This window comes from Adiantum capillus-veneris, chromosome 21 (assembly GCF_014529385.1).
Source record: "Adiantum capillus-veneris isolate H3 chromosome 21, ASM1452938v2, whole genome shotgun sequence".
Lineage (NCBI taxonomy): Eukaryota > Viridiplantae > Streptophyta > Polypodiopsida > Polypodiales > Pteridaceae > Adiantum > Adiantum capillus-veneris.
The window spans coordinates 132,812,961-132,825,898 of record NC_140951.1 but is presented as its reverse complement, the minus strand read 5'-3'; the positions used below and the strand labels follow the sequence as shown (position 1 = coordinate 132,825,898).

Below are 12,938 nucleotides of genomic sequence, written 5' to 3'. Positions count from 1 at the left end.
CTACCATAGACATGTAATGCCACCTTGCTTCCAGCCCTTGTGCATAACCAAGAACGGCGTACACAGCTCGTCTCCTATCATTGCCCTACGATAGGGACTTGGCAGCAATCACGTACATATAGACAAGTTTCTCTCGAAGAAATGTATCATATCCTCAATCCAAACATTCGTTTACCCTTTCTTGCAGAGTGACAAAAAGACATGGCTGATTCATGATCATACATTCGTCGACAAAACGGGCCAGAAACAAGCAGCCCTTATTTCAGCTATGCTGCAACAAAGATGACACACTACAAAAGAGCTTCATCTTCAATAAAGAATTGCCACTGTTGTTCTCTCTCTCTCTCTCTCTCTCTCTCTTCCGAGTAGGTCAAGTGACCTACCTGGGCTACAAAGTCATTAGCCCTCAAAAAGCTTTATCTGCAATAAAGAATTGTCACTGTTATATGTGTGTCTCTCTTCGAGATTTATTTTGATCCGTGTAAGTCAAGTGACCAACCTGGGCTACAAAGTCATTAGCCCTCTTTTTCTGAAGTACCACATGAAAGCTCCAAAAATCAGCAAGCCTACAATCCCTGCGATAATCAAGACCCACTTGAAAGCCTTAGGTTCCTCAAAAAGGTCAATGGGAATGTTCATCCCAAAAACACCTGCCACAACTCCAAAAATTGCCACCACAAAGGTAGAAACGGTCAAAAGCAATTCGAATTGGATGAGCTGGTTTCTGACATTGTCCTGCATCATAAACAACATACTCATTACAAGAAGCCTAAAAATTAGTTGTTCTCTTGTAGGCAAAGAGAGAAGACAAGCAGGTAATAACTAGAAAAAATTCATGAATTTTACTTTGAAGTGAATGGGGGAGCACACTTAAAAGGAAAAGAAAACTTGAAGAACTTTATAAGATGGCTCAGTGCAAGAATGTTTTCTGTCAATCAAGTATCACAAATAGCAATTGTAATATAGGGTTAATTGACATCTAGTCGTGAGCCACATTTGAGAGTGTAAACTCAACCCTGCTAAAAATGGTACTTGTTCGGGTTTTTAAAAAAAACCCTTAAGAGACCAGATTGTTGACCTTAACACAATAACAAGAAGCACACAAAAGCTACTTACCAACTGGATATTGATGAAGTCCTCTGTATCATCAATATACTCTTTCAGCTGAAATTTGATAAAACAAACCCAAATCATAAACTGCTCAAAGTTCAATTACTTTGAAGAACCCAGCCTAAAAACGAACTTACAGAGGTAAGCTTGTTGAGAATGGCATCAATCACCACAAAGTAGGCCTCCAAAAGCATCTCTAGCTCTTGTATATCACTGCCCTCCTCAGAAACCCTCGAGCTGCTGTGCCTACTTGCAGCCATGCTCAAGTTCTTCTCCAATCTGCGTTGTGATTCTGGAGGGGAACAAACTGGTGAGACTGGTGCAGATATGGAACCCCCAACTCCCATCCCTGCAAAAACTGTTGCAGCTTGGTCTTTGGAGAAAAAATTGTCCAATCTCTCCTGCTTCTCAGTCAAGTACATTTCAGCCATATCTCCGTCATCATCCATCAGTTGCTCTATCTCATCCCTGACCTATTAAAAAACTGCCATTTTCATTCTCTGACCGATTACAAACACTCTAAAATTACCCAAGTAGATTTTCCATACCTTTTGCACGCGACGAGTCAAAGCCACCAGCCTGCTCTTAAGTCTTCGAACACGCTCCAGGTTCAGGGTGCTGATCTTGGAAGTAAGCTCATCAAGCACAGGATATGCTTCCACCTCCAACTCTGTCGCCTGTGGAGCGTGAGAGGCCAATAAGGACTTCACACTTGTGAAAATAGAACTCGGGAATCAGCCCCACCCCCTTCTTGATTACACTCAAGTCTTGAACGTGCATTGCAAGTCCTTTTTATTATACACCTAGATGAACCCAGGAGAAGCCCAAAAGCTTCCCTGAAAAGAAATGCAGCTCTATAGACTCATGGTAGTCAAGACGATATAACCATCAGCTCCATCATGTATAAACTAAATACCCACTAATGCCCTGTCAGTCGCCAAAATGGCTATAGATCATACCTACTGGCCCAAACACATGCGTGCGTGCACACACAAGCATACATCAACACAAAGGTCTATGTACTGAGTTTCTAGTAGCACTCCATGACTGCGCCTCGTAAGTATTCCAGGATTGATGGTCACAACCTTGAGAGCTTGCTGCTTACAAGAGCACTCCACATGCTCATAAACAATGTGGCCATTAACATGCCAGGTTTGAATTGCACAATCCAGCTAAACTAATGTCATTTAGAGCTCTGAAGTATGGGGATGTAAATAGGCTGGCCTCACAAGAGGCAGGTGGTAACCTTTAAAGTACAAATCAGCAATCACCAAAGAGATTACTTGCACAATCCAAGTGGCAAGACCACCACTTGGCAGAGAAGACAGAAGTACTGGTCCCAACCAACATCCGCGCCCCTTGCGATATTTGTAATATAATAACTTGGGGACTGATGTGCTGATACACTACTCTCGCACGTCCAAGAGGTTGTGCTTGCATCTATTGCACAAGACTTGCACAATTAGTCCGGCATGGCACCCCAAAGAATACCACCCTCATTACCAAAAACCAGGCATCGCAGGTGTGGGTCTCCACCATCTTTGAGCTGCAAGTTCTGACAATGAGCAGGCTCAGAGGATGAAGCAGAGGCAAAAGGAAAGTGCCGAATAGGGAAAAAGCAGGTAAGACAACAGCGGGTATGGTAGCGGTAAGGGCGTGGGACCTTTGAAAGCCAAAGAAACCTGTGCAAACAATTACTTGGAACTTGCTTGGGATAGAAAGGCCACTCAGAGTGTGTTACACCTATCATTTGGAAAGTTGCATCTGCATATCCAGTCATATGTGGACACAGAGGAATTTTACATCATGCCATTGGAAGGGTGCGATCCTCTGTTGGGAATCCCGTGGATGTTCCGTGTACATGGGAGTGTTGGATGTCTTCAACGAAAAGATCACCCTTCAGCATAGGGGCAAAACTCACATCCTTGATGTAAAGCTTAGCGGGGAGTCTATCCCTATTGTATCTGCTTCGGCTATCACTTTTGTAATTAACAATCATCTTTCTGCGTACTTGATTTTTGCACGTAATGTTTCAGATAATTGTTAGTCAAATTTATCTGTGTTAGATAAAGAAAGGTCAGCATTTTTGCAAGAGTTTAATGACTGTTTTTCTGACTCATTACCATCTTGATTGCCGCCGGAGAGGCCGGAGGATCATGCGATAGATTTATTGCTAGGTTGTAGACCACCAAATAGGCCTCCCTACAGGGTTAGTGCGGCTCAGCAGAAAGAGATTATGGGCCAAGTAGAGGAGCTGTTAGAGAAAGGGCTGATTCAACCTAGTTCTTCACCCTTTTGCTCCCCAGTGCTTCTAGTGCAGAAGAAAGATGGCTCTTCGCACATGTGTATTTACTATTGATTACCGTGCGTTGAATAAGAATACCATCAAGAACAGGTTTCCTATCCCAAGGATTGATCATATTCCTGACCGACTAGAGGGTGCTGCAATTTTCAGCAGGAATAGTGTAACAAACTTGGACACTCCAAGTCAAGATTCTACCGCGACACGACAGGAATTCACTTCAAAACGATTCACAGTTCACAATTGATTTGACACGGCCCGCGGAGTTCCGTGCCTAGAGATGTTGGCCCCAAAGACTGGCGCCCCTTTCGGTATTTCTTTTTATATTAAATCTGTGCTCAAAGTACAAAGGAGTGGGAGGGTCTCATTCTCAGACTCTGCGTCCAGATGCTCTGTAGAGTGGGAGCCCTACCCACACTTATAAAGGTTTACAAGGGATGCGAAAAGCAGAGCCCTAAAAGCTTAAAAATCAAAAGCTTCTCTCTTTTTAAAATCCACTTAAAAATAAAGCAAGCTTTCAAAAGCTTCTCAGCCCAAGACTTGCGTAGGATACAGCGTAGCCAAAAAGCTGCCTTCCCGTACGTTTTCTGCCACCTCAGCCCTCCGTGTTTTCCGCCAGATTTTGCGCCGCAAATGGCGGGAGTCCGTACATTGCTGCCACGTCAGCCCCGCAGCGCAATTCACAGAACTGCCTACCAGAGAAGGTGTGTGTGCATGTTTGGTGTTTCCTCTGCCCAAGGCCATGCCACGTCGTGTGACATAACACCCTCTTGAAAGCATTGTAATCGCCCTCGATTACGCCTGCAAAACAGATAGATGCCATAAACTGTCTTAGCAGACACTGACTATTAGTACCGATGCACTAGGAACACACATCTAGCACACCTACCAATCGACGGTCACATCACACGACCTCACAAGACATCACTTGACATCACAGGACATCACATGACAAATCACATTCAAATTTCATTCGGATCTCAAACCATGATTAATCGGCAACGTATTTAGCAATCGCATCTAGATCCACTCGGGACCTCATAGATGCCCTATTGACTAATCCGTATTGCAATCACGTCTATCGAGATCTTTCAGAACGAAATGCTGCAGTCATTTCGTCTATCAGTTCCTGCACTTAAACAAGTCAAGAACAAGTCAGTATCATGTTCGGGAATTCCAGTTCATAAAGTCATACAACAGAATACTGTCAGCTCACAGTATCTCTGAAACTCAAAAGAGACATCAGTGACTTTAGTATCGAAATCGAGGCAATCTGTTGACAAAGGAGCGGAGCGACTCCCCTCTTGTGCATACCCGCTGCGCCAGACTCCACCCAAGCTGAGTTCCGGGTTCCATTTAGAATAGACTATGCTAATCCAAATGCTTCAAGGTAAAGATTCACAATCTGAGGAGTATCTGCCAGGTCCTCCTCCTCCATTCAATTCGCATCCAATGCGGAGTAGTCTTGAATTTAACCAAGAACCGTCTTATCGCTTTACCTTCTATCTTTCTGTGCCAATATCTGTTCTGGAACGAGTATGTACTCGTTTTCCTCCACTTCGGGTTGCTCATCTGGCTCCCCATCATCGGGCACATCGCCTTTAAGAAGGCTTCAAGAGACTTGCATAAAAACATTGTGAAGTCTCCAAGTGTCAGGCAGCTTCAGTCTAAAGAAGACATCATTTATCTTTTCGGATAATCTGGAAAGGTCCAAAGTATCTCATACTAAGCTTTCGAGAAAGCAGCTCGTGAACTGGTCGGCTTTAAAGAAAAATCTTATCTTTTGCGCTAAGGAAGAGTGAAACCTTCGTAGCAATTTCAATAATCTCAAATGGCACCTTCCCCATCAAAGAGTTAATCGTGTTTCTGTAGGCATATTCCACCGAAGGTAAAAACCTTTTCACATGAAGTCTTCAGATCCAAAGAAGAAGACTTGAACAAATCTAGTACTACTAAATTAGCAATCTCTGATTGCCCGTCAGTCTGCAGGTGGAACGATGACGAGAACTGCAACCGTGTGCCAATGTTCTCCCAAATAGCCTTCCAAAACAAACTCAAGAATATGGGGTCTTTGTCGGAAACAATCGTCTCAGACATGCCGTGTAATCTGAAGATTGGACCATAAACAATCGTGTCCACATTGTGTTTTCAGGAGATCAAAAATGAAATCCATTGCAATACTTTTCCAGGGGCATGTGGGTATGTGTAAAGGCTGTAACAATCCTTGTGCTTTATGCCTGTCAAAAGTTGACCTTCTAGCATACCAAGCTACTGCGTACAAAATCGTCCGCGTCCTTCTTTAGTCTCAGCCAAACAAAAATATCTCTCCACACCTTTCAAGGTGGTAACAATGCCGCGGTGACCCGTAAAAGGTGGACAGCGGCATTCGGTTAGAACCTTTTCCTTCAATGGCTGTGTAACGCACAACATCGTTTTCTTCATCAAGTAGCCATCCCGAAAGGAATATCCCGCTACTACCTCCCCATCCTGTATTCAACTGAATACATTTGCAAAATCTGTATCTATGGCGTATTGACCGACCATATCCTCGAAGCTTCTATGATGTATCGCGGAAATAGCCAGAACCAACGGCTTCGGGGACAAAGTATCTGCTACCAATTTCTTCTATCCCTGCACATGGACAATCCGGAAGTAAAATTGTGACAAGATGTTTGCCCACCGTAGCAGCGTAAATTCCAACCAGCTGTGGAAATCGTAAAATCCGCTCCGAGTAGGTAATGTCGCCACTGAGTAAGAGCATGGATAACCGCCAAAAGCTCTTTCTCACATATCTGTACTGTCAATTCAGGCCTTGAAAACAATCGGCTCTCATAGGCAATGACATGGCCTTCATGCATTAAGACCGCATCCGGACTACGACCACGAGTATCACAATATACTTCAAACGACTTCTGCAAATCCGACGTCAGGTTTCAGTCAGTTTTTTTAGGCTACCAGGACACCCATCGAGCCCTTCAGTTTGTACAACAGTTTGACGTCGTCTTCCTTGGAAAGCGGTTCTTAGAACATTCCACGGAGGGACAAGCGGCATCTTACTTGAAAGGAACGATGCAGATGAATATGTCATCATGACTTGGCACTTGAAAATGATTGAGAAAGATACATTGGATGACTACTCAAGAGATTTTGGGATACTTGTTTGCCAATGTCTTTGTTTCGAAAGATTAGTTTGAAAGACCAGATTGAGCGGTTTCGATATGGTTTGCTAAAGAGATTCAAGACTATGAGAGAGAGAGAGAGAGAGAGAGAGAGAGAGAGAGAGAGAGAGAGAGAGAGAGAGAGAGAGAGAGACAAACGCCAAAGATGGTGAAGAGGGGGCGATCAGCTCTCCATGACTACCGTGAGCAGAAGACCCTATCAATACATCAGATGATCTCTGTGTGATGACTCATGAGATATGGAAGTGGGTACCCCCTTGGCCCCATAAATAGGTTCCCAAGGGGAGATAGGGCAAGGCCTGATAAAAATCCCCACGACCCAACAGAAAAATGATATATAAAAATATATGTGGACGCCCGGACAAAAATGGGTGGCCAGCACCAAACTCGGGCAGCCGGACTAGGTACAACCTAGACAATGGGTGGCCAGCCCGAAGACATACTAGCCGTACAAGTATGCCCTAGACCTGTGAAGCAGCAGAGTGGATCTCAGGTCTAGGGTTCAGGTCAGCCTAGAAAGTGTTCTGGTACCCTTGTGAGCCTGTGCACAGACCGTGCATGTCCAGGCACTTAGATTAGTTGCATATCCTCTGATTGCACACAACATAATCTCTTGCAGCAGGCCCTCTAGCGCTTCCTCCTCAGCAAGACTTCCTCAACAAGTTCCCTAGCGTTTTCAACAAGCCTCATCAGCCATTTTGTATCAGCGTTTTCAGCCTGATAGCATCAACATCAGATCCTTGTCGTATTCCCCCGAACACATCAGATCAGCCTAGCATTTCCATTCTCTAGCAGATCAGCCCAGCGATTTGCATTTACAGTAAATCAGCCCAACGTTTTTGCATTTCAGTAGCAGTCCGACCGCGGCGATAGCAGATCAGCCCCACAGTACCGCTCCAGTCGCAGATTCACCGCGGGAAAACCTAGCGTTTTCAATTTCAGCATTGACATCGTCGTCGTCGACATTCTCGTCGTCACCGACATCAGCATGGTCGTCGTCATCATTGTCGTCGACATCATCGGTGTAACAGACTTGGACACTCCAAGTCAAGAATCAATCACGACAACACCAAATAACCACTTCAAAACAATTCACAGTTCACAATAGATTTGCACTGGCCTGGCGGACTTCCATGCCTAGAGATATTGGCCCCAAAGACTGGCGCCCCTTTCGGTATTTCTTTATGTATTAATCAATGTTCACAGTAGAAGAGAGCGGTTAGGGTTTCACTCTCAGACTCTGCGTCCAGATGCTCTGTAGAGTGTGAGCCCTCACCGCTTATTCAAAGTTTACAAGGGATGCCAAAAGCAGAGCCCCAAAAGCTTAAAAATAAAGCAATACTCTTTTCTCTCACAAGCTCCTCTCTGTAGGGCTTTTAACAAATAAAAGCAATCCTTTTTCTCTCTCTCTCTCACACAAATTGCGTAGCCAAAAGCTGAAAATCAGCGCCGCAATTTCCGGAGAATTCCATACGATGCCACGTCATCATGCCAGCGCATAATATCAGCTGCTGTTTTTTAGGGTTAGGGTTAGGGTTAGGTTTTAGGACAGGTTTTAGGATTAGGGTTAGGTTTTAGGACGGGTTTTAGGGTTAGGGTTAGGTTTCTGGCAGATTTTAGGGTTTGCAGGTTTTAGGGTTAGGGTTTGCAGAATTAGGGTTTTCAACAACTCGGCTCGCAGGTAGACACGTCATCACTTTGTGACATAACCCCCTCTTGAAAGCATTGTAATCGCCCTCGATTACGCCTGCAAAACAGACAGAAGCCATAAACCGTCTTAGCAGACACTAACTGTTAGTACCTACATACTAGGAACACACATCTAGCACATGTACCAATCGACAGTTACATCACATGACATCACAGGACATCACTAGACATCACATGACATTCAACATTCTTTCGGATCTTACACCATGATTTATCGGCAATGTAGCTAGCAATCGTCTAGATCCAATCGGGACCTCATCGATGTCCGATTGACTAACCCCTATTGCAACCATGTCTATTCGAGATCAATCAGACCAAAATGCTACAGCCATTTCGTCTATTAGTTCTTGCACTTAAAAGAAGTCAAGAACAAATCAGTATCATAATCAAGAATTCCATTTCATAAAGTCATCCAACAAAATACTGTCAGCTCTTAGTATCCCTGAAGCTCAAAGAGACATGAGTGACTTTAGTATCAAAATCAAGGCATCTGTTGACAAAGGAGCGGAGTGACTCCCCTCTTGTGCATCCCACACTCCCCTCTTGTGCATCCCACTGCACCAGATCTCCGGCCAAGCTGAATTCTGGGTTCCATTGGGAGTAGACTATGCTAAACCAAAAGCATCGAGGTAAAGTTTCACAATCCAAGGAGTATCTGCTAGGTCCTCCTACTCCATCCACTTCGCATTCAATGCAAGATAGTTCTTGAACTTAACCAAGAACCGCCTTCGGACTTTACCTTTCTTTGTATCATTATGTGCCAAATCTGTTCAGGAACAAGGATCTCCTCGTTTTCTTCCACCTTGGGTTTCTCATCAGGCACCCCATCATCAAGCACATCATGTTTAAAAGGTTTGAAGAGACTCACATGAAATGCATTGTGAATCCTCCAAGTATCAGGCAGTTTCAGTCCGAAGGAGACATCATTTATCTTCTCAGTGATCTGGAAAGGTCCGTAGTATCGCATACTAAGCTTTGGAAAAAGCCTCTCCTTTCCCTTTTTCTTTCTCAGGCGTGCGTTCTCAAAACGTAAGAGCATCCAATCATCCTCCTTCCATTTCAAGTCACGACAACGGCGATCCGCTGCCTTTTTCTATCGTTCTTGAGATTTCTGCAAAGTCTCGCGAACCTTGACAAAAGCCGTATCTAAGTCTCACGTATATTCATCCGCTTCAAAAATCTTATCTTTCGTGCTTAAGGAAGGGTGGAACCTTCGCAGCACCTTCAACAATCTCAAATGGCGCCTTCCCCGTCGAAGAGTTTATCGTCTTATTGTAGGCAAATTCCACCAAAGGTAGGTACTTTTCCCATTGAGTCTTCTGATCTGAGATATAAGACTTCAATAAATTTAGAACCACTAAATTTGCAATCTCAGATTGCCCATCAGTCTGCGGGTGGAACGATGATGAGAACTGCAACCGCGTGCCAATGTTCTCCCAAATTGCCTTCCAAAACAAACTCGTAAATCTGGGGTCTCTGTCGGAGACAATCGTCTCAGGCATGCCATGTAATCTAAAGATCTGGGCCACAAACAGTCTCGCTAAGTGATCCGGCTTGACTGTTTTCTTTCACTGGAATGAAATGAGCCTGTTTGTTAAATCTGTCAATAACAGTCCAGATACCATCGTGACCACTCTGTGTTCTCGGGAGATCAAAAATGAAATCCATTGCAATACTTTCCTAGGGGCGGGTGGGTATGGGTAAAGGCTGTAACAATCCCTGTGCTTTATGCCTGTCAAACTTGACCTTCTGGCATACTAAGCAACTGCTCACAAACTCTTCCACATCCTTTTTGAGTGTCGGCCAAAAGAAGTATCTCTCTACCCCTTTCATGGTGGTAGCAATGCCGCGGAGACCCGTAAAAGGTGCACAGTGGAATTCAATCATAACCTTTTCCCTCAACGGCTGTGTAACGCACAACATGGTTTTTCTCATCAAGTAGCCATCCCGGATGGAAGATCCCGCTATTGTCTCCCCATCCCGTATCCGTGTGAAAACGTTTGCAAAATCAGTATCTGTGGCATACTGGTCGACCATATCCTCAAAGCTCCTATGATGTATCGCGGAAATAGCCAGAACCAACAGCTTCCGAGACAAAGCATCTGCCACCACATTCTTATGTCCCTGCGACAAGATGTTCGCCCACCGCATCTGCTTTTCCGAAAGCTGCTTCTGTGAAAGGGGCGCCAGTCTTTGGGGAGGCTGGACAAGCCCTTCTTTCTTGGGTTACCTGTCACTCTTCAAAAACATGATTAGGAATCGACACGCCCAAGTGGACTCGGGTTATGTGCGACCGCAACAAGCAAAAAATTTCTTGTGGTTCGTTCCTTGAGTGATACAAAACACAGCCAAAGCTCTGATACCAATGTAAGGTGCAGCGGAAGTGAATGTTGATAGTGTTTAAGATGAGTGCTCCGAATTGTGCTCAAGGGTTTCTTTTACTTACGGAAGGGAGAGCCTTCCGTCCTTTAGAGAGAGTGCAATGATCTCAAACAAAGTGAATGCTACTGTGAGTGGAAGTGCTGAGACTGAGAGGAGAGAGAGAAGAATACGACACCAGGAGGTTCTCAAATCCTCCTCCAAGGACCCCCCTCTCTATGGCGAGAGACGTTTATGCTATAGAATGCACAAATCTGGTTTAGATGCAATGGACTTGCCGACTATCACAAAGTGATGATGTGTCTGCTGGGGAGCCGAGCTGCTGAAAACCCTAATTCTGCAAATCCTAACCCTAAAACCTGCAAACCCTAAAATCCACCAAAAACCCTAACCCTAACCCTAACCCTAAAAAGCAACAGCTTATATTTCCGTGAAATGCTCTAGCATGATGATGTGGCATCGTACGGAATTCTCCGAAAATTGCGGCGCTGATTTTCAGCTTTTGGCTATGCAATTTGTGTGTGAGAGAGAGAGAAAAAGGATTGCTTTTATTTGTTAAAAGCCCTACAGAGAGGAGCTTGTGAGAGAAAAGAGTACTGCTTTATTTTTAAGCTTTTGGGGCTCTGCTTTTGGCATCCCTTGTAAACTTTAAATAAGCGGTGAGGGCTCACACTCTGCAGAGCATCTGGATGCAGAGTCTGAGAGTGAAACCCTAACCGCTCTCTTGTACTGTGAACATTGATTAATACATAAAGAAATACTGAAAGGGGCGCCAGTCTTTGGGGCCAATATCTCTAGGCACGGAAGTCCGCCGGGCCAGTGCAAATCTATTGTGAACTGTGAACTGTTTTGAAATGGTTATTTGGTGCTGTCGTGATTGATTCTTGACTTGGAGTGTCCAAGTCTGTTACAGTTGTATCAGAGCATGGCCAATTTCTCTTCTACGGGAAATCCGATTCCCAATATTTTTTTTTCGTGGCACCTATGGCTTCACTCAAGGATCAGTCAACTCCCTCTGCATCCGGAGATGCAGACAAGGATCACAATGAAGATTCCGGCAGAGAGTATGACCTGCCTCGGCCTACTCAGGCGGAGCAACGAGAGATGAAGGGTCGTCAATTGATCGGCGATGCAACAAAGATGATGCTCAGTTTTGCGAAGGACCCGAAATTGGCAAAATATATGAGCAAGACTTCTTTTCAGGAAGTGCACGAGCAGTGGCAGAAAACCACAACACCATCCCCGAACCTGCTCTCAAGAAACCTTCTGATCACAAACAGTATTCAGAGAAGGAATGAGAAGAGGTGGTTGATGCACGGATTGCTCAGCTTTTTGACTCGCAGAAGAAAGCCAAAAAGCACGGCAAAAAGCAGAAGAAAGACACTGGCTTCCCGGGTTATTTGGGTCGTCAATCGACATTTGACAAAAAAGCAAAGAAACAGAAGACGTGTGTTCGATTTGAAGAAGTACCCAGTTCTTTTTCTTCTTCTTCTGACAGTTCTTCTAGCTCTTCAGATTCGAGCGAAGAAGACAGAAAAGGTAAAAAGCGAAGCAAGAAACAACGCTTCAGAAAGGGCAAGAAAAAGGCAAAGAAGTCTAAATCTCGCCCAGTGAGTGACAGTCCTACAGAGGACTCGTCTACAGACAGTTCAGACTCCGATGACGGAAAATTTTATGCGAACAAGAAGAATTTTTATAAAGCCAACCAGTATGACTTTCTGGAAGATAAAAGCAAGAAAGTCTGAGAGTTTAAGGTGGACAATCGATCAAATTTGACACTTTTTCAGGATACAAAGATGCTTCAAAGGCTTTGTCTTTTATTCAGCAGTTTGACATCGCTTTCGCGGGAGGACGCTACTCAGAGCACTCCAAGGTTCGGAGAGCTGCCTCTTATTTTAAGGGGAATGCTCGTTCTTGGTGGTCCACGCTTCTTTTAAACAAGGCTGCGTCAGTTAAATGGCTGAAATTTAAGAAGCTTTTTATTTCTTCTTGGTTGACGCAAGAGTATGAACGCGATATACGAGCTACTTGGAACCATCTTCGGATGACCAAGAGAGATACAGTGGATTCTTACTGTGAGAGATTCTGGAGCTCTTTTCACCCGCCTCTTCATTCAAGAAGATCTCGTTCAGAGAACAGATTGAGCAGTTCACCTTGGGTCTACCTACAGAGATCCAAGATCACTGCTTGGAACAGAAGTCAGCTTCTATTCAGGAGTTGATGAGTCATGCGAAGCGGGGTTTTGCCATTCACTCTGG

At 44.5% G+C, this 12,938-nt stretch overlaps 1 protein-coding gene across 2 annotated transcripts in view; it reads right to left on the bottom strand.

The window, feature by feature from the left end:
- Positions 1–223: 223 nt before the first annotated feature.
- Positions 224–12,938, bottom strand: part of LOC147431754 (magnesium transporter MRS2-1-like) — a 56,122-nt gene continuing 43,407 nt past the window's right edge. Inside the window, exons 3-7 of one of the 2 annotated variants that reach the window (XM_086494251.1) lie at positions 1,659–1,787; positions 1,248–1,583; positions 1,117–1,164; positions 500–735; positions 224–420 (exon numbers count right to left, since the gene is read on the bottom strand). In XM_086494251.1, the coding sequence (XP_086350377.1) occupies positions 505–735; positions 1,117–1,164; positions 1,248–1,583; positions 1,659–1,787 (744 nt within the window). In that variant the 3' untranslated portion in view covers positions 224–420; positions 500–504. Of the gene's footprint in view, positions 736–1,116; positions 1,165–1,247; positions 1,584–1,658; positions 1,788–12,938 lie in introns of both variants that reach the window. The other variant, XM_086494250.1, reaches the window with a different exon arrangement.